This window comes from Marmota monax, unplaced genomic scaffold (genome assembly GCF_021218885.2).
Source record: "Marmota monax isolate L192 unplaced genomic scaffold, Marmota_monax_Labrador192_F-V1.1 WCK01_AAM20220418_F8-fsc02079, whole genome shotgun sequence".
Lineage (NCBI taxonomy): Eukaryota > Metazoa > Chordata > Mammalia > Rodentia > Sciuridae > Marmota > Marmota monax.
In genome coordinates this window covers 4,282-25,707 of record NW_026694879.1, presented here as the reverse complement: position 1 = coordinate 25,707, position 21,426 = coordinate 4,282, and the positions used below count along the sequence as shown (strand labels likewise).

Here is a 21,426-nt window from a genome sequence, read left to right as displayed (position 1 = left end):
TTTAAAAACTTTAGTGAACAGGGTGTTTCCAAAAATCTATTTCCAAAAACTGAAAAATAAGGAGTAGAGAGAATGTTTCTACTTTTCTCTTGTCTTGCTCTCAAGGGAATCAGGGTTGCAACTTTAAATGGGATCCTCAGATAGGGTCAAGGGCCCCTGATCATGCTTCCAAATGCAAGGCATGTGGGAGGTAATTAGGCAAATTTTATACTCCTTGACATTGGATAATATTAGGAGTTCATAGTAATTTTCTTTAGTGTCATAACCATATTATTATTGAAAGAAAAGTGTCATTTCCTAAGAGATGAGCACAGATTTACTTAGGAATGAATGTCACAATGATTGATTTTTCTAGTGTTTCAGCAAGAATTATACAACTATAATTTCTTACATCTTAAAACAAACGTGACAAAATACTGAACTAATTAGGTCTATAGTCACCATTGTACTATTCTTTTGGAGTTTGGAAACTTTGATCTTTCCCATGTAATTTGGAGATTATTTAATACTTCCTAACAACATGGGAAATGTTCACAATATAATGCTGAACAAAAATGAAGTTTCAAGTGTACACTGTGTGAGCCTGAATGGTGGTGTACAGCTGTAAACCCAGCTACTCTGCAGGCTGAGGCAGGAGGATGGCAAGTTCAAGGCCAACCTGGGCAACTTAGTCAGACACTGTCTCAAAATTGAAATTTAAAAGACAGTGTAGCTCTGTGGTACAGCACGACTGGGTTTAAGTGTTAGTATAAAAAAAAGAAAGACAAAAAAGAAGAAAAAGAAAAGAAAGAAAAAAGTCTATGTTTTGAGAATGCCTCAGTTGAGGGTGTATCAGCATTTGTCAGCTTCACATAGTCTGCTCCCAGTGTGCACTAATCTGTAATCCCTAGGTTAAGGGAGCAAGGTATGGTGGGGGACGCCAAGAGACATCTCCAGGTAAGCCCTGTCTGCACTCACCACCCCTCCCAGGACTATTTGCTCCCCTAGAAGGTCAACCACAGGCAAAAGATGGAGGGGTCCATAGGCTTTAGCCCTCACCCCCTAATCCTTCCTCTGCCAGTTGTTGCCTGAGCTTCCTCCCTCCACTGCAACTGCAATCCCCCTAGAGCTAAGCACAGGAGGTTCCATATGTGGAATCCACTCTCCATTTCAGACCTGGGAGGCAATTCCAAGACAGCTGTCCTCCCTGGTGACTGCCACTGTGTGAAGCCCGAAGGCATCGCCCACGTTGGCTGGGTTCTCTCTAGGATCCTGGCATTGCCCAAATAGTCTTCAAACTCCTTATATCACAAATTCAATCTCATTATTTACACTTGCTCCTCTGACAATTGTCAAGGGAAAACTGAGGCCCAAAGAAGGAGATATGCTGGGCCTTTCCTCATGACCTGTGGACAATATGGCAATGCAGGCTTCGAACACGTTTTGAGTAAAATGTAACAGAGTCCCTTGTGCCTCCACTCAGTTTTTCTTCCCCCCCACCCTCTGTTGTTGCGATGTGGACCTTCACACTCTGTTTTGCATTTTTGGTCATATTTATTACATGTCTGTCTACTAAAAGCATATCCTTTTGGGGTCTGGAGTGTAGCTCAGGGGTAAAGCACTTGCCTAGCAGCCTGAGGCACAGGGTTTCATCCCCAACGCCACAGAAATGAAATTTTAAAAATAAAAGTATCAATCAGAATGAATCAGACATTAATTTCCTGGGTTCATATATGAATATATGACCAGTATAACTCTACAACATGTATAATCACAAGAATATGAAAAGTTACATGCTATGTTTGTATAATATGTCAAAATATATTCCACTGTCATGTAAAACTCAAAAGAATAAAACTGAAAAAAAGTAAATAAATAAAAGTCTCATTTTCAAAAGCAGTTGAGGGAAGATCCAATGCTATGAAAATATGAATAGTTATTCTAAGACAGAGCTCCTGGTGTTGGATTATAATTAATATTTTGCTTTTTAAAAACAGTATTCTCTTGAGTCTGGCACTTAATTTATTGTATTTTAAACCAAAAATATTCTCCCTGACACCTTGTACAAATCCCAGTTTATACTAAATCACTGAGCCACATCCCCAGTCCCCATTTATTGTATTTTATTTATTTATTATATTTGGATACAATCAGATTCTAAATCAAGACTCAATGTTTATTTTCATTTCAATACAATTCTAGCAACTCACAGAACATGAAAGGCACTGTTTTCCCAGTCCCTGGAGAAACCACTGTCAGACTGTTCAAGGCAATCATCTAGTTTTTCCCTCTATTATAAATACATACTATGTAAGTGGCAGCATTTAATCCAGTATTTTCCTAACCTTTTAAAAAATCCTAAAGTATGTTGGGCAGCTCTTTTCACAGCAATACATTTACATATATTTTTCTCATTTTAATGGCCACCTAGAATTCTATTGCATAGATTTACTTTGGGGGATGATGGGAATGTTCTTCATCTTCACTCACTGGTGGTGACACAAGCATGTGTGAATACCCAAACGCAACGAGCTGTACATTTCTAAATATGCATTTTATTGTATGTAAACTATGGATTAGTAGAGTTGGTCTAAGAAGGATGATACCTCTTTGAAATTTGTATTTTGGTTCTGCAAAAAGAAAATAAAAGAAACCCATGTTTTTAAGAGATAGACCCAGACATCTCTGGAGGTAAAGAGATGGTGGACTGGGTCTGGTGGCAAACACGTAAACAACCCCAGCAGCTTACAAAGCTGAGGCAGGAGGACTGCAGGTTGGAAGCCAGCCTCAGCAATTTAGCAAGGCCCTAAGCAATGTAGTAAGACCATGTTCCAAATAAAAATATTAAACAAAAAAGCATGGTGGCACACACCTCTAATTGCAGCAGCTCAGGAGACTGGGTCAGGAAGATCATGAGTTCAAAGCCAGCCTCAGCAACAGTGAGGCACTATGCAACTCAGTGAGACCGTGTCTCCAAATAAAATAGAAAATAAGACTGGGGATGTGGCTCAGTGGTTTACTGCCCCTTGAGTTCAATCCCAGGTACCTCCCCCCCCCAAAAAAAAAAACAATTTAAAAAGGACTGGAAATTTGGCTCAGTGGTTAAGCACTTGGGTTCAATCCCCCATAACAACAAAAAGAGAGATAGAAAGTGAGAGAGTGTGTTATGGTGTCTCACCTTATTGTCCAACAAGAGCTTGGGGAGACCCATGCTTTTCTGGGGGCTAAATTCCACTAGGTTCCCAGAGATGTGGCAGTGTTTCTAAGGTTGAGTCATGGCAGTTGCTCAGAATCTGACCCTACAGCATTCACCTAGCTGCCCTTATCTATCTTACCTGGGGAATCCTAAATCAGAGGCCCTTTTCTGGAGGTTAAGGCAAGTGTGACATAGTGGATATTTCCCCATGTCTTTGGAGTAGTTTAACCTTCATCCTGTGCTTGAAGGGAAGTTCTCCTTTAAGCGTAGCTCCTCCCTCTAGTTCAGCCTTCATCCTGAAGGGAAATTCTCCTTTAAGCATAGCTCCTCCCTCTCTGCTCCTGATTGGTCTTGTCAGGCATCAATCCTTGTAGCATGAGTGTTTATTGAGACACCTGCCCTGTGCATGCCACCAGTGTGGCTCCCTTCTGGGCAACTGTCAGGCAGCCTCTCTCTGCTGATCACCTAGGAGAATGGCAGACCCTATGAGACTGGGCGCTCTGCTGCTCCTGGTCGGCACTGCGCTTTGTGCACCTCTGGGTTCCGCCGTTGGTGAGTGGGTTCATGGTGGTTCTTCAAAGCGGGAGATGCCATGCGAATCCAAGGAGCCTCTACCAGGCTTGGCGGGCTCTGGAATTGCGGGGAGAAGTGCGGGCCCAGACGCAGCAAATCTGCCACAAATCTCAACTCCTCTTTTCAGGGCATACCCCACCACCTCCTCCCGCATCTGCATCCGTGATGCACCTTGCTCCCCTCCCTCCCCTCACAGCCTTGCTCTTCCTTTCCAACAGCCTGGTTCTTCTGACGCCCCTGAGTCCTAGCTCTGTCTCCTGCTTTGATCTTTGAGAGAGATTCAACTCCCTTAGAGGTCTGCCTTTCATGGGAGCACTTTATCAAAATTGATAGATTTTGAGACAGTTTCCAGCCCCCCACCCCCAAGCCCTGTCCTCTTCCTGGAGTCAGCAGCGTGCTCCCACGGAGCGCTCAGTATCTGGAGTTAGGGATCTTCCTCTCTCCTTTCTGTTGCTATGGGCACTGTGGTTTCTCTAGTCAGACTGAGGGAGCTTAGAAGCTGAGGACTTCTGGGCCAAGAGATTCTTCCTGTGACTTCTCTCATCTCCACCCTCAAGGTGCCCTGCTTTCCTGCACCCTGGGGGGCGGGGTTTTCTCCCTCCTGCACCCTGCTTTACCCTAATAGGAACTCCATTGTTCCCACATCTCTCCTTGCCTCCTCAGCTGCCTGTCTCACACCCCTCACCCAGTCTGGTTGCCCTCCTCCTCCCTGCTCTCCCTTCCAGTCAGTAGTTCTCTGATTCATTTTCTAAGATGTATCTGAGCATGACTTCTCTCCCTCAGCAGGCAGGCCCTTCCTCCTTCCCTGTGTGTCATTCATTGTCCACAAGGAGCAATGCTGCTGTAAAAACCAGTTGCCCTCCTTCGCAGACCCAACCTTTGCTTTTTAAAACAAGCAAAAAAGTTTTTAGTTAGACTGTTTTTCTCAAGTTTCCTCCTCCTCCTCCTCCTCCTCATTTGGTGTTGAACAACTTATTTTAATGAATTTGTCTTTTAATACAAGTGTAAAAAAAGATCCCTACCATTTTAACTACAGTTAAATCTAAATTTTAAAACTAACCAATAGTTAATAACAAGTTAATTTTTAAGTTTTTAACTATAAGGATATCAAATATAATACAGAATTCAATTCAATGCTATTACAATATTAAAATAAACTTCTTATCATTCCAAGAGTATCAAATTGCTCCTTCTATACACAGACAAAAAAATCATTTCTCTTAAGCAAGTATAGTACCTGCTGGTGTTTACAGTTGTTAAAAGTTAAAAGCAGAGAACTTTCAACTTGAATATGATTTGAGTACTTAAGCCATCTAAAAGTTGTACTTGATACAGGGAGTAGGCTCATAGTCTTGGCATCTGAAATCATGTCACAGAGTTTGAATGTTAGACGTGTACTTTTGAACCACAAGATAAAGAAACTCCAGCATCATTTAGTACCTTTTCTGGTTTGTTTTTTATTTGCCAATAAGAAATTAGATTTAATGTTATCATTCTTCAATCAAATAAGAGGACCATGAGATTTCTGTTAATCTGTTTCTTAGCTGATTACTATCAGTTGTACACAGATAGTTCTCATCAGAGCTGAGCATTTTCACATGAAGCTAATCAGTTTTTGCTTAAAATAAAATTAATAATACATATACATGTAGATTAAAACTAAACATAACCATTTGTAATCTAACATGGGACATTTGAACAAAAAAAAAACTGAGAAAGCCACTAGAAAGGAGACATGGAAGAAAAAAAAAATAAATGGAAATTGTCAGATCAGGCAAGGCAAGTAGCAACCAAAGGAGGCAGATTTAAAAAGGGGTGCCAAACGAGGCTTTATTGAGATGTCACTCCCTGGCGGAACTCGATCAGACCCACAGAGTGGACAGGAGAAGGGTCTGAGGAAAAAAACCACATGGGAGCTCCACAGGACTGGACTTTTATGGGGCTCAGCAGGAAGGGAAGGGCTTGGGACAGAAAAAGGTGTTTTTAGGGTCCCTTGTCCGGTTGGTCAGAGGAGTTGGCTGAACTCCAGGATTGGCCAGGGGGTCCTGCTGATTGACAGGTGTAAGTCAGGAGATCTCGCTGATTGACAGGCATTTCCACTGGCACCTGATTGATGTTCCTTTCCTGCGTGGGCTGCTTTGTTCTAAGTCGCCACCAAGTGGCCACCACAGACCTAACAGAAATAATACATTTTTTTAAAAAAAATCACTAAGACAACTGCTACCAATGTATTCAGAACAACTAAGGTCAGAAAGAACATGTGAAATGTGAAAATTTTCTCTACAGGTGAAATAAATGTGTTTTAAGGAGAGAGAAGGGATTAGAGAACACGCAAATTGTAATTCTGGAAAACTACAAACTTTCAAAAAGTACTAAACATGGAATTAGTAATTTATCAAAAATTGCACCCACCCCTGATTTTCTTTTGAGGGAAAAATAAAAACAATTTTTGAAGGGAATGAAACAGACTTCAAACTGAAACTCATTCTAACAATATTGTGTTTTTACTGAAAAATACTATTAGAGATAAAATTAAGTTAAATTTCAGATACTTTCCATTTATTTATTTATTTATTTAGCTTTAGGCAGAAACGATATCTTTATTTTATTTTTTATGTGGTGCTGAGGAGCAAACCCAGTGCCTCACGCATGCCAGATGAGTGTGCTACCACTTGAGCCATATCCCCAGCCAAGGTACTTTCCATTTAATGTGGGCAAAATTACAATGTTTATATAGCAAATATAAACTAGTAGTTTATATTCATCTATAATATAACTTTTTAGGAAATGTTTACTGTCCTCAGTGCTCAAAAATAAATAGAAATTTCAATTTTTTAACTAGCTAATTTTCAATATCTAGGAATTATTATGGTAATGTTAAATACAAGTTTAATTCTGCTGAACTAAATCTCAAATAGATTCAGATTTTTTAAGCATATGAAAATACCCAATTTTTAAAAGTTTTAAATTTTTATAATTTTTTTATCAATGTAAAACCAGTCAAATAATCACAAGAGATACTTTGTATCAGAAAAAAAATCCCATGATGCACAAATGATACTCAAAGATTATGATCAAGAAAGCAATAATTATACTAAAGCAGAAAGAATTTCTTTTGTTACCTCCATTCCTTATATATAGTTTTATTGCAAGTCATCTACATAGAAATATTTATCACAATCTGATAGGTAGAAAAGGTTTTTTATTTTTTGCCTTCTAGAGCCCAAGCAAATTTACTCAGTGTTCTTAGTATGTTTCCTTTTAACATTATCTGAACCATTGGTCATAGGTTTGGGGACTGATGAACCAGTACCATTGGAAGATGATTTTGCTCCACATTTCTTACCCTACAATGAAAACTGTTGCTGCCAGCCAAAGAGCAGCTGACTCAATATATGCTCAAAAGGAGCAAGAGTCACAGAAGTCTCTGTAACCATCATGGTTATCTTTGTGGCCACAAGAAAGATGGTATAAAGGAACATAAAATTATGCTTTGATATGGTTAGATACATGGTGTACTGAAATGTGAAGAAGATAAGGGACCCCAGAAGGGTTACCTTGGAAAGATAAGACAACTTTCTTCAGCCATTCCTCATCTCTGGTTTCCAATCTCCCTTTACCAACTGTTCGAAATTTGTGAAAAGGATACCACCTGTACCTTGGGCCCATCCAATAGCTATCATGACTGGCCAGCCATTTTTTTAAATAACTATTAGCATGTGTGACTACACCTACTATATTCCACGTTCTGGTCACTCCTTCATCCCCACAGCCAGAAGTTGAGCAGGTTAATAATGAATAGCCCTAGGAAATTAGGTCCCATGGGCAAAAAATTATAATATACCAATAAAATATTAGTGTGGTTTGCAATAAGTGGAAGCTCTGTAAACAGTACACATGATAAAAATCCTCCACCAAAGCAGTGGAGCATAGCAGTAAACCAGCTTGAAACAGGATTCTTCCATGTCCCTTCCACTCCTAGCAGCTGATGCTTCAGTGCCATCACAGACACCAGATAGTGGGTGATGTCAAAAAGGGGAGCATGGTGATGTGGGAAAAGGCCAGCGTCAGCTCCTCCCAGGGAGAGTCCAAGTTACAGCCTACCAAAGCTGCCTAAGCAGCCTCTGCTAGGGGTTCCCCTCTGTCAAAGTGGGAGTGCAGGAGGGGACAACTACATGAGCTCAAGTTTTATTTTCTTTTGGTTAACACATAGTGAAATAAATTTAAATTATGCAGTACAGTGTTTTCATACATGTATACATTTTATAATGATCAAATGAGTAATTAGCACAAACCTCATACCTCACCTCAAATATTTTCCATTTACTTGTGATCAGATCATTTAAAATCCAGTGTTAGCTATTTTGCAACATACACTATATTAATATTTACTGTGGTCATCTTGATGTGCTATAGTATGGCACAGAGATTATTCCTCCTATCTAATTGAAACTTTGTGTGCTTTGATCAGTGTCTCCCCTCTTCTATCTACTCTATACCTGTGCTAACCAGCACCCCTCCTGCCTGCCCCAATCTCCACTTATAAGTGGGATCATTTGTGTGTCTGTTTTATTCTCTCATTGTCTCCTCTAGGTTTATCCATATGACCACAAATGACACAATTACCTGGTTTGAGGGTATCTTTTTTTATAATAAAAATACTGGGGATTAATTTAAGGATCTTATGTCTAGTAGGCATTTCCTCTACACAAGAGCTCCATCCTCAGCTCTAATGACCATTTTGTTGTTGGTGGTGGTGTTAAAAATGATTAGTATTCTTCCTGTGTGTTTTGCCACAGTGTATTGTTCTTTTATTTTGTTTGATTTTTGGAGGTGGGTCTGCTATGTTGACCAGGTTGGCCTTAAACTCCTTATCTCAAGGAATGCTCCTGCCTCAGCCTCCCAAGTAGCAGGCATGCACCACAGTGCCTGGCTCTTTGTCCACTTTTTGTTTTCTATATTTTCTTATTGTGCATGATAGTTGTACACAATGGTGGAATTTGTTGTTACATACTCGTACATGTACACAATATAACAATGTCATTGTCTAATGTCATTCCCCAGTATTTCTCCCTTTCCATCTCCTCTTCCCTCCCCTGGTTCCTTTCCTCTACTCTACTGATCTTTCTTCAATTTTCATGAGACCCTCCCCACCTTTCTTTAGTTTTCCTCTCTTGCTTCCACATAAAAGAGAAAACATGTTACCCTTCACTTTCTGAGTCTGGTTTATTTCGCTTCACATAATGTTGTCAAGTTCCATCCATTTTCCTGAAAATGGGAAAATTCCTGCTTCCCTATGGGTAAGTCAAGTTCCATTGTTTATGTATACCATATTTTCTTTTTCCATTCATCTATTGATGGAAAACTAAGCTGGTACCCTACTGTGTCTATTGTGAATTGTGCTGCTATAAACATGAGTATGTAGGTATCACTATAGTATGATGAGTTTAATTCTGTAGAATAAATACTGAGGAGTGGTACAACTGGGTAGTGACTTCATTCCTAGTCTACTGAGGAACCTCCATATTGATTTCCACAGTGGTTGTACTATTTACAATCCCACCAGTAGTATAAAAGTGTTGTTCTTTCTCCACATTCTGTCCAGCATTTAGTATGGTTTGTACTCATGATGACTGTCAGTCAAATTATAGTGGGACAAAATCTCAGTGTAGTTTTGATTTGCATTTCCATAATTTCTAATAATGCTTTCATGTGTTTGTTGGCCATTTGTATTTTTTGAGAAGTTTAGTTCATTTGCCCATTTAATAGTTGGATTATCATTTTATGATATTAAGTTTTTTGAATTCTTTATATATTCTGGATATTAATCCTCTGACAGAGGAGTACCTAGCCATGATTTTCTTTCATTCTGTAAATTCTCTCTTCACACTCTGAACTATTTTGTTGGTATAGAAGAAGCTTTTTCATCTGATGCCATCCCATTTATTAACTTTTGGCATCATTTTGTGAGCTTTAAGGATCCTCTTGAGAAAGTCATCACCTGTACCTGTATGTTAGAGTGTTGAACCTCCTTTCTCTTCTAGGAGTTGCATAATTTCTGGCCTAATGCCTACGACTTTAATCCATTTTGAGTTGACTTGTACAGGGTGAGAAATAAAAATCATGCCTCATTTTTTTCACATATGGACAGCCTGTTTTGCAGTACCATTTGTTGAAAAGGCTGTTTTTCTCCAATGTGTGTTTTAGCAACTTTATGAAGGATCAGATGACTATAATCTGTGTGAGTTTGTCTCTGTGTCATTATGTGTCATTATATATATATATATTCATATATATATATGTTCGCTTTATATATATACATATATGTCTCTCTCTATATATGATTGATTGTATATGTATATATCAAGAGCATATATATATATATATACATATATATATAAAATCTTTTTGTTACTATTGTTACTATTTTGTTACTATTGCACTTTTTGTTACTATTGCTCTGTAGTATAGTTTGAAGTCAGGTCTTGTGATCCTTCCAACATTGATTTTTAGGGTCGGAATTGCTTTGGGTATTCTGGGTCTTTCATTCTTCCAAAGGCACTTTAGAACTATTTTATGTAGTTCTGTGAAAAAAAAATCTCATTGGGGTATTTTGATGGGGATTACATTGAATCTGTGTATTACTTTTGGTTTTATGTTCATTTTAGCAATATTCATTCTGCTTATCTCTGAACGTGGGAGGTCTCTCCGTCTTCTTGTGTCTTCTTCAGTTTCTTTCTTCAATGTTCTATGATTTACATTGTAGAGGTTTTTTGCCTCCTTGGTTTGATTTACTGCAAGGTATTTTCTTTTTCAAGGTTATCATGAATGGTGTTGATTTTCTGATTTCTTTCTCAGGTGATTTATTATTGGGGTATTGGATCTTCTAAGTATAGAATTGTTAAATTTGCAATCATTGATGATTCAACTTCTTCTTTTTCTATTTTTATCCCATTGATGTCCTTCTCTTGCCTATTTGCTCTGTCTAGAATTTCTAGTAGTGTATTGAATAGGAGTGATGAGTGTAGACATCCTTTTCTTGTTCTAAATTTTCATGGAAATGCTTTCAGTTTTTTCCCATTCACTATGATGTTGGCTTTGGCTTTGTTGAATATAGACTTTATGATGAGGTAAGTTCCTTCTATGCCTAGTTTCCTTGGTGTCTTTATCATGAATGAATGCCGAATTTTGTTGAAGGCTTTCTCTGCATCTATTATGATGAGTATGATTTTTTCTCCTTAATTCAATTCATGTGGTATATTACATGTATTGCTTTGAGAACATTGAACCATCACTGCATCACTGGGATAAATTCTTCTTAGTCATGATGCATAATCATCTTAATATGTTGTTGAATACAGTTTGCTAATATTTTATTAAGAATTTTTTTTATCTAAGTTCATCAGAGATATTGATCTGTTGTGATACTGGCTTTGGTCTGATGGTGATACTGTCTTCATAGAATGAATTTGAAGTGTTTTTTATCCACATACTATTTTTTAAGTAATTTGAAGGGCATTGGACATGAGTTCTGCTTTGAAGTTCTGGTGGAATTCAGCTGAGAATCATTGTGTTCCTGGGGTTTTCTCTGTTGAATGGTCTTTTAGTCAGCCTTTTTGTTACTGTAACCAAAAGTTCTGACAAGAACAGTTTTAGAGGAGGAAAAGTTTATTTGGTACTCATGATTTTAGAGATCTCAATCCATAGATGGCTAACTATGTTGGGCCCTAAGTGAGGCAGAACATCATGGTGGAATAGCATGGAGTAGAATAGCAGCTCAGGACATAGCGATCAAGAAGCAGAGAGAGCTTCATTTATACAATATAAGCCCTAAGGCACATCTGCAGTGACTTAAACCAGGTAGCCCCCTACCCACATAAAGTTACCTCTGAATTAATCCACTGCTTAGGTCACTGCCTCTCTAATCACTTCACCTCTAGAAATCCTTACATTGTCGCATACATGAGCTTTTGGGAATTCTTTGTATTTAAAGCATAGCAGATGGCTTTTATTACTGCTTCTATCTCATTTTAATTTATTGGTCTGTATAAGTTTTCTCTGTCTTATTGATTTGATTTTGGAAGGTCATGTGTGTCTAGAAATATATCTATTTCTTCTAGGTTTTCCAAGTGTTAGAATATAGGTTTTCAAAACTGTCCCTAATAATTCTCTGGATTTCTGGGATATCTGTAGTGATTTCATTTTTTTTTATTTCTAATTTTGTTAATTTCAGTCTTTTCTCTTTTTCTTTTAATTGTTTGGCTCTTTTATCTTCACATCAACTCTTCCTATCACATACCCTCCCACTCTGAAGGGCCTCCCCCAGGTGGTGCAACTTGTCCACCTGCCTTGATCCTCTCTTCCCAGGCCTCTACTCCGTCTTCTCTCTGATTCTGCATTAATCTGTAATACACTGCCCTGATTTCTATTTGGTGTTTAATTGTAAAATAGACATAATATACAGCTTCATATTTTAACCATTTTAAGTGTACAATTCAGTGCCATTCAGTGTGTTCACATTTTTGTGGAAACTGAAACTCTGTACCCATTAAACAGTAAGCATCCATCCCCACAACCCAGTCCCTGTCGTCTCTCTGCCAGCATTCTACATTCTGTCTCTATGAATTTAACTCCCTAGATTCCATACAAGTGCAATCATACAGAATTTGTCCTTTCATGACTGGCTTTTCCACTTAGCTCATGTCCTCAAGATCATCCATGGTGTAGCAATTGTCAGAATGTCCTTCCTTTTCAATGCTAAATAATATTCATTTCACATATAAGCCATATTGTGATTAGGTTTTCATCAGTTGATAAATACTGTGGTTACTTGTACCTTTTGGATTTTGGGAACAATGCTGCTATGAATGTGGGTGTACACATACCTCTGGATTTCCCTGTCTTCACAACTTTTGTGTTTATGTCCAGATATACAATTACTGCATTATATAGAAAGTATCTTTTCCATATTTGGAGGAACCACCATACCATTTTCATAGCAGCTGCTCCATTGTATATGTAGGCAAGCAATGCACCGTGCTGCAGTTTTCTCTGTAGTTATGAACTTGTTCATTCTACATTCTTTTTTCTAAATAGTAGTCATCTTCATGGGTACAAAGTAGAATGTCACTGTGCATTTATTTTCATTTCCCTAATGACTGCTGATGTTGAGTGTCTCTTTATGTGCTTATTGGCTATTTGTATATCTATCAGACAACTGGCTGTAGTGATACTTTGCCCAATTCTGAATAGATTCATCATTTTTCTTATTTTAGAGTTTTTGAGATTCTTTTTTGTTTGCTTGTTTTATGGAGCTGGGATCAATCTTAGGCCCTTGTACATGTTAGGCAGGTGTTCTATAGCTGAGCTAACCCCAACCCAAGATACATTGATATATTTGAATGTTCATCTCTTATTAGATATATGACTTGCAGATATTTTCTCCCATTTCACACGTCACCATTTCTGTGGGTGACCTTTGGTACATAGATGTTTTTATGTTTTCATTTTGATGAGTCTAATTTATCAATTTTTTCTCTACTGTGTGCTTTTGGCACCATATGGAAAATGTGGTTAAATCCTTTGTTTTGAAGATTATCATATATTATACATACTTTTTATTTGTTTTATTTTTGTACCATGAGGTGAACCCAGGTTCTCTCACATTCTAGTATGTGGTCCCCACTGAGCTACCCTCAGGCCTTTTAAATTTTTATTTTGAGAAAGGGTCTTGCTAAGTTGTCCAGGTTGGCTTTTAACTTCCACTCATCTGCTTAAGTTTCCTGAGTATCTGGGATTACAGGCACATATCACAATATGTACCAGTCAGTGTGTTTTCTTATAAGAATGTTTGGTTTTATAGTCTGCATTTTTTTTCACTTTGAGTTTGTGTGTGGTGTGTGTGTGTGTGTGCGCACACACACATGAGGGCACACACTCAGAGTATTGGAATGCAGGCATTTGCAGAAGCTAGGCAAGAACTCTATCATTGCGCTACATCCCCAGACCTGTGTTAATTTCTATACATGAGTAACTAACTAAAGGATCCATCTTCATTGTTTGTGAAAATCCAAATTTTCTAGCACATCTATTGGTGAGATACAATGTGTTTGTGGGGGGCTATGGAAAAATAGAGTTACTTTGGATTAGCTGGAGGCAAGTGACAGGAAGGGAGCGGGTATGGAGAAAGAATGATAGTAGAATGAATCGGACATTATTACCCATGTGCATATATGATTACACGACCGGTATAACTCTACATCATATACAACCAAAGCAATGAGAAGCTATATATACTCCATATATGTATGATGGGTCAAAATACATTCTACTGTCACATATAACTAATTAGAACAAATTAAATAAATAAATAAATAAATACATAAATAAATAAATAAATAAATACATGAAGAAAAAAGAAAAGCTACATCAGGTCTTTAGAAACACTGCCACCTGCTTTTTCTCACGAGATGCTACTAGTACAATTTAAGTCCCCCACTTGAGGCTTCCAGATGCTGATCATTTACTTTGGACCAAGCCCACTGTTTCACTTCCCTTTAGGGTACAACCCCACTCAACACTTTGGGGCCACAACCTTCACACTCACTTTGACCCCCTGTCTGCCTCACCTTATCCATGAGAAGTCTGCACATAGACAGCACACACACCCTCTGGGAACCTGCCCTGCCTGGGCTCCACTTCAGTGACCATAGGTCCACCTACCCTCTGCCCTTCCTGTGCCCTCTCTGCCCTCTGACAAGCCCTGCCATGCACCTCTGCCCCTCCCACACCTCCCTTGCCTCTGCAGGCCAACCTCTCCCCTTGAACACCCACCTGTACCCTTAAGAACCCATGCCTATGTCTTGGGCCCTGGCCAACTTGCCTGCCCATCTCCATTTCCCCTTTCTCCGTTCCTCACTTCCCCTCTCCTTCCTCTCTACTTTCCTGTCTTCTTTGTATTGGGAACCTTTCTTCTGTCCCTTTGTCTGTGTACATTTGCTTCCTCCTCAGGTGCTCAGGACAGCAGAGCCTTTGTGGTGCGCATTGGTGAGCACTTGTTCACAGGTAGAAGGGTCATCTGTTGCTTCCTCTTCCACAGGGACCCACAGTCTTCACTATAACCTCACAGTGAGGTCCCAAGGTGGATCAGTGCAATCAAGGTCCTGTGCCAAGGGTTATTGGGACCATCAGCTCTTCCGTCATTTTGATAGTGACAAAAAAGAAAGTGTAAAGCCCCAGGGGCCATGGGCAGAAAAACCTTTGGGAACTGAAAATTGGGACACAGAGATCCAAGAGTTGGCAGAGCACCGCAAGAATCTAAAAGCAACCCTGGCAGATATCAATGCCTGGCAAGAGCAGAAAGGAGGTGAGTGTGGGCAGGGGCAAGTGTGATGTGAGGCTTTCTCCAGGACCTGTGTCTTCTCACTGCAATTGACTGGGGAGGGCAAGAAATGGGCTTTATACAGATCAGCACAGTGGACTTGGAGGAGAGCCAGTTTGGGGTGCCCTGTGGGCTAGTATTTTTTACTTGGTGGGCAGGGAGGCAGAGAGCCCAGGGGATGGAGAAGTGACTGGTGGGTGGGGGCAGGGTCTCATTTCCTCCAGGAGACTTGGGGATGCAAGATTCACAAGGACAACCGCACCAGGGCCTTCTGGAATTTCTACTATGATGGGGAGCCCTTCCTCTCCTATCATCCAGAGAGACGCAGCTGGACAGTGGAGCCATCCTCAGCTCAGAACTTGGCTATGGAAGTCAAGAATTCCTGGGATGCAGATGGCATGCAAAGCAAAGATTACTGGGCCCATGAGCAGGGAGAGCTTTGTGGAAGACTCAGGAGATATCTAGTCTTCTGGAAGGGCTCTTCCTACTCCCCTGGAGCCTCTGCCCAGAGGACCTTGTGTGCGTTTATTGTGTTGTGATTTGCCTGTCCTGTCACACCGCTAGATAGAGACAGGAGGGTGTATGTGCCCAGACACTAGTGAGCCCTCACCTCCCTGCCTGCCTGCTATAATAGAGAGCTCCCACCGGCCCCCACAACCCTGGAACTCTCAAATACCCCTCATCACCTCACAAACCAGAATTCCTATAACACCCCCTATTTAACATAACACGTTAAAGTGAGAATGTGAGGCCACAAGCCCAGTGACCATCCTCCTGCCAGTCAGAGGACTCGGGCTCCAGGTTGAAAACAGACTCGTGGACCTCACTTCAATGAGGTCTTAGGCCAGAGTCAGAAGCATGGAGAAGGGGAGTGAGGCTTGGTCACATGCCTGACTATTTTTGCCTTTATGTCCCTCCAGTGTCCCCAGTAGTGAATGTGACCTGTGCTGAGGCCCTGGAGGATACCATCAATGTGACATGTTGGGCTTTTGGCTTCTATCCCCAGAATATCTCTGTGACCTGGCTTCAGGATGGGGAACCCCTGAGCCAGGGCACCCAGCAGTCTGGTGGTATCTTTTCCTATGAGAATGGGACCTACCAGACCTGGGTGCCTACCAGGATTCCCAAGGACAGGAGCAGGGGTTCCGTTGCCATGTGGGACACAGTGGGAACAACAGCACTGGCCTTGTGTCCTGTGGGGAGCCTGGGGGTCCCAGCAGGGTTTCCCAACCAGGTGAGTCAGTGACCAGGGTGGTGAGAGGGGAGAAGCCTTGAGGCTCAGTACCCAGAGTGTAACAATCCTGCTTTCAGGGACTGCACTGATGCTTCCAAGCCAATGGGCTGCCTTCCTGGGTGTGGCTGCTGCTGTTGGTGTTCTGATTATGATTATTGTTTGTGTCTGCTCCTGCAAGAAAAGGAAGACAAAATCTACTACAGAAGGTTCAGGTGAGAAAAGCGTTCATTGGCTGGGAATTGCAGGGCCTATTTGGAATGTAGGGTCTCTTGTACCTCCCATTACACAGAGAACAGTGGAGGTGACCAGCTTTCTGGAACAGAGGATGGAGTTCTGTCTCCAGCCACACCCCTTAGTCTTGCCAAAAGCCAGGACTGACAACATTTCTGAAGGTCCAGATGCAGCCTCTGTGGCTGCAGGGTGAGGAGTGAGCAGCAGTGGGGGCCATGGCTTCTGCTGTCCCCTCTGTCTCTCAGGCTTTCCTGGGTTGACCAGAGGACTGTGTTGGGAATGGAGGGCTGATTGGTGCTGGCTAGATTATCTTGTCCTCAGGGGACATAGAATGAATGAGTTGTAACCTTTGGGTGCTTAGAAACTGGAGAGGAATTTCATGAATGGTGATGCCACTGGTCCCTCCCCTCACTCTCCCCCACTGTCTCTGGCTGTCAGGAGCAAACCAGGAAAAAGATCCATAGGGCCAGAGCCCTGTCAATGCAGCCCCTGGGAGGCCTGTATAGAGCAGGCCCTCCTAGGAGCTGTCTCCTGAGTGTCTCCTCTGGTCACTTGGGCATGCCAGTCACCACCCTGTCCCCGTTATACAGCTCTTCCTTCTGGAGTGGCCTTGCAGATGACATGGACAGGAGAATGGCTTATGTCCTTGGCCATCGGGGGAGAGAGACCAGCCTATTTAGGGCAGCTGTGGTCACTGTTTTCCTCTTATGTCTGGAATTTTCCAGTGTAGCCCCTAGGGGTGTTGGTCTCCACAGGCTAGGGCACACAGTCCCATAGCAGGGGCCCATTCTGGTGAGTCTACAAGTAGGGTAGGCAGCTCTGTGGTCTCTGCTCCTCCCATCTGTGGCCTTCCAAGAGGGGGAACAAGGGCAATGCTAGTTCTACTTTCTTGTGGTCAGAAATGGTTGCCTGGAATGTCACTAGGGCAGTGCCCAGGAAAAGAGTGGGAAAGGCCTGTTGCTTATTTTTGCACTTTGAATGTTGAATCAGTAAGGATGTTCCCAGTTCCAACTGTATCATGTGAATAAGCAGTTCTCCAGCACTCACATACTAATATGCACTAAATGTCACCCTTCGAGATCCTTCTACAGGAGTGCACCCTGTGAGAGACCTGGATTGTGACCACAATAATGCAAAGGAACAGAAGATGGGCCTACAGTTCACACTGCAGAATCTCAGCAAAACCCTAGTTTTCTTTGGGAAGAAGACCTCTGAGGACTGTGAAGATTGTGGCCTGCAGAAGTCCCTGCTAGGAATGGAGGAAGGGAGTCCAGGGAAGCCTCAGGAAAATGAAACCCTTGGGGAAGAGCTGGGTTCCCAGCCATAGGTAAACCACGCAGGTAGGGGAAGCAAAAGTGCAGATTGAGAGCCTGGGCAGGTGCAGAGGCTCAGTGATTCTGAGTCTCCTCTGCATGGGCTGTTGTAGGTCAGGGTTATAACAGATTGTGTGGCAGGCATGCTTTTCCAGGCTAGACCTGCTGGTTCCCTAGGCTTCCTGGTGGACTGCCCAGTTAGGAGCTGCTGGCTCAGGGCTGGGAGGGAGGGATGCTGAGCTGCAAGTGGGGCAGGCCCTGCTGGGTGAGCACCTGCCTCTGCAGGGAGGAGGCCTGTGAACTAAGGGGGAGAAGGGCTCTGTGTGAGTCCCATGCCCAGCCTGGCAGGAGCAGGAGATGCCTTCTCTTGGAGGCCCCCACTCTGTAGGGAATGATTTACCTCTGGAGGAGGGAGCACTGGACTTCACTTCCAGATCTTGACCCTGAATCCTGCAGCCCTTTCACTCCCTTCCATGGTGGAAACAGAGACAGGTGACACTGCTGATGGAGACACAGAGGAGCCTGATGAGGGCAGGAAAATTGGATGGGAGGGAGAAAAAGTCAGGGCATTTACTTCCCTCAGAGACTGGACAAATCTGATTTTTGAGGTACTGGGGAGAGAGAAATCCCAAGGGAGTAAACAGCATTATTCTGCGACCAATAGAACACTGACTGGTTCCTCTTTTTCCCCAGAGCCCCTGAGCCTATATGACCCAGATCAGCAGCAGAGGACACCAAGTGACTATACTGGATCCACACAGCTGGGGTGTGAACCCTTGATGAGAGCTCCTGGGGCTTTGGGGGTAGCTTACACTGGGCAGCCCTGCTGTGACAAGCACTTTTTTGTCTTGGTGCCTTGGTTTCCTCATCTCTACAATGTGAAAACGTATGTTTGCTAACTTATGCACCTGTTCTGTACTAGTATCCTTATTATTTTACTGTATTTTAGCATATTACATATAATAATTGTATTTTAATAAATGAGATTATTTGTAAGTGTCCTTATTCTGCCTCCTCCCAAGAAACCTAAAATACTCTCCTTCAGTGTTGAGGGAACTTCAAACCCTCTCTGACTCTCTGTCTTACCTCTTGTCTGTATCATTTTACATTATAAATGTTTAAATATTTTTAAATATGAAACATATCTGGTCTGTGTTCATGTTCTGGGAAGGGACCGTGTGAAAGGATCAGCAAAAATAACATGTTTGTCTCCATGTTTTACAGAGAGTTAAACATATGTTTAACATAGACAGTGAAGAGAGCCAGAGTCTGTGGCATTTTTTAAAAATATTTTAATTGATTTTATTTTTTAAATACATGGCAGCGGAATGCATTATAATTCTTATTACACATACAGAGCACAATTTTTCATATCTAGAGTCTGGCATTTTGCAGATGATGTTGAATGAATGTGCTAGCTTCAAATTCTGAGGAATTTGGCAGTGTCTTTATAACAGCTGAGGTGTTGGTGCTAGTCCTTTGCAAGACAGCTGCTCTATAGCCTGCCAGAGATGAGCCATCCAGGAGGATTTCTCATGGGGCATCCTGAACATGCATAACTTCCTTTTCCCAGGGATTGCTTAGCAAGAATTTGAAGATGACAAAGGCGCAAAACTTCAACTACAGCCTCCAAGGAAGACCTTTTCCTCTTTTATAGCCTAATGTGAATGGCATGCACAAATCCAAAGCTCTCTTGTGTGGTTTTCTTTGTACAGTGAAGGGGCTGGTAAACCCTGCTGTCATCAGATTACTTCCTCCTTTCATTAGCAAGATTGTCATTTGGGTGTTGAAGCTTCAATATGCAAGGGCCTCTCCAGAATGTCAGAGACACCTCTCCAGAATGCCCACACAGTCTTCATGCCCTTGTGTAACATAGGCCATTGCTGCTGTCCCTGGACCCTTGGCACATGCTCAACTCACACTGCCACTCACTGTTCCAACTTCCAGATGTTTACTGTGCATGTGTTTTTCAATTTAGTGTTCAAATATGTTTCCTTTACTCCCATGTTTGTCAATCAGGATCATAGTCACATGCTAAATTACAATTTTTAAGTCATCATTATTGAAATGTATTTTAATTATTGCATATAGAGATTCTATGGAGCATTTTGTTTTCATTACATCCAAGTTACACTTGCTTAGATGGACATTATTGGTGCTTATGGTTTTCTTCCTTGATTTTTGATGCTAACATATAAAATTGTACTCTGTTCATTGGTTTCCCACAATGGCCAATTAATTTGGACCATTCCTCCCATGGAATACAACTGGAAAACAGAGGGGAAAAGCACATACTTAAAAAATATGCTAAAGGGCAGACAGGTGGAAAAAGCATTGAAGGTTTACTAGGCCTGGAACAAGAGGCAGAAATCCAGAATAAGAAGTTAAGTACACTGTGCTTTTGTCCTGGGTGTGTCTCTGGCTGGGACAGTGCCTGGGAGCCTCTCATGGCTTGAGGGTAAAGCTGCAAAGGGCATATGTGGGACACCAGGGATCCCTTGTGTTGAAATGGGCCCCAAGGGCTGTCCCTTTAGAATCAGTCAGCCAGTTCTCCTATGGGTTACAGCTCTACTTTAACATACATGATCCGAAATCTGAACACCAAAATGTGCATTAAGGTGCTATTTTCAGATACTCTTATTAAGCATTATAATTGAAGACCTCGTCAATGTAGACAAAAGAGAAAATAAATAAAGTTAGAAGAGTTTGAAGAGAGATACAGAATTCTCATAAATTTCAAATTATAATATGTTGAATTCATAAAGTCCCAAATCATTTCAAATCCTTGGAATTAATAAGTTTCAGACTGGGACTATGGCTCGGAGGTAGCACACCTGCCTGGCATGTGTAAGGCACTGGGTTCGATTCTTAGCACCACATATAAATAAATAAAATAAAGATCCATCAACAACTAATAAAAAAATTTAAAAAAAATAACAGTTTCCTGTGGTTGCTAGATAAATATGTTTATTTCAGTGTTTTATATTCCAGAAGCAAACAGAATGTGAATTTAACAAAAAATTATTGAAATAGTAAAAATACACTTTTACACACTTTTAGAATGAGACCTGCAAATTTTCCTCCAAATAGCAAATGGAACATTTTATCAACCTTATTCAGTAGAGAAGACAATTAATTAACTGAAGAGAATTGCCAAAAATCTGGCTTGTGGTTCAATATCACAATGGCATTAATTTCTGAAAATGTTGCAAGAATTCTAATAAATCTCAAGTAATTAGCCACTAGACATTTTGAAACACTAGGTTAGCTGATTCTAAGCCTTATATGGAAATATACATGAATATTAGCCAAGGCAAATTTAATCAAGATGAACATAGGACTGTATTCTCTTAGGAGACAGGAAGACTTACATTGTAGTTATCATAAACAGAGAGTATGTGTTGATATAGAGATAGACAAATAGATCTTAGAGTAGAAAGACACAAACCAAACAACACACATGTAGACATTATGCATGTGTGACTGTGTGAATAACAGAGATAGAGGTAACACATGCATA

At 41.1% G+C, this 21,426-nt stretch overlaps 1 protein-coding gene and 1 pseudogene across 6 annotated transcripts; one reads left to right on the top strand and one right to left on the bottom strand.

The window, feature by feature from the left end:
* The first annotated feature begins 3,197 nt into the window (after window positions 1-3,197).
* LOC124080711 (MHC class I polypeptide-related sequence B-like) lies at window positions 3,198-18,902 on the top strand. 6 transcript variants are annotated; one of them, XM_058573384.1, is made up of 7 exons: window positions 3,198-3,727; window positions 14,847-15,113; window positions 15,336-15,647; window positions 16,049-16,362; window positions 16,440-16,574; window positions 17,685-17,933; window positions 18,600-18,902. In XM_058573384.1, exons 1-5 carry the CDS (start codon window positions 3,649-3,651, stop codon window positions 16,449-16,451), a joined length of 984 nt encoding a protein of 327 aa, XP_058429367.1. In that variant the 5' UTR covers window positions 3,198-3,648; the 3' UTR covers window positions 16,452-16,574; window positions 17,685-17,933; window positions 18,600-18,902. The 6 variants fall into 6 exon arrangements, with proteins under 6 accessions (XP_058429367.1, XP_058429368.1, XP_046282661.1 ...); XM_058573385.1 differs by having other exon boundaries at window positions 17,673-17,920; XM_046426705.2 differs by having other exon boundaries at window positions 17,673-17,933.
* Window positions 6,968-8,149, bottom strand: LOC124080710 (trimeric intracellular cation channel type B-like; annotated as a pseudogene).
* Window positions 18,903-21,426: the final 2,524 nt, after the last annotated feature.

What these genes read in the sequence shown, in the direction of transcription:
- LOC124080711 (XM_058573384.1), top strand. Translation starts at nt 3,649, where the DNA reads ATGGCAGACCCTATGAGACTGGGCGCTCTGCTGCTCCTGGTCGGCACT. An exon ending in ACCTCTGGGTTCCGCCGTTG is followed by an intron (nt 3,728 to 14,846) that starts GTGAGTGGGTTC and finishes CCTCTTCCACAG; the next exon opens with GGACCCACAGTCTTCACTAT. An exon ending in CTGGCAAGAGCAGAAAGGAG is followed by an intron (nt 15,114 to 15,335) that starts GTGAGTGTGGGC and finishes GGGTGGGGGCAG; the next exon opens with GGTCTCATTTCCTCCAGGAG.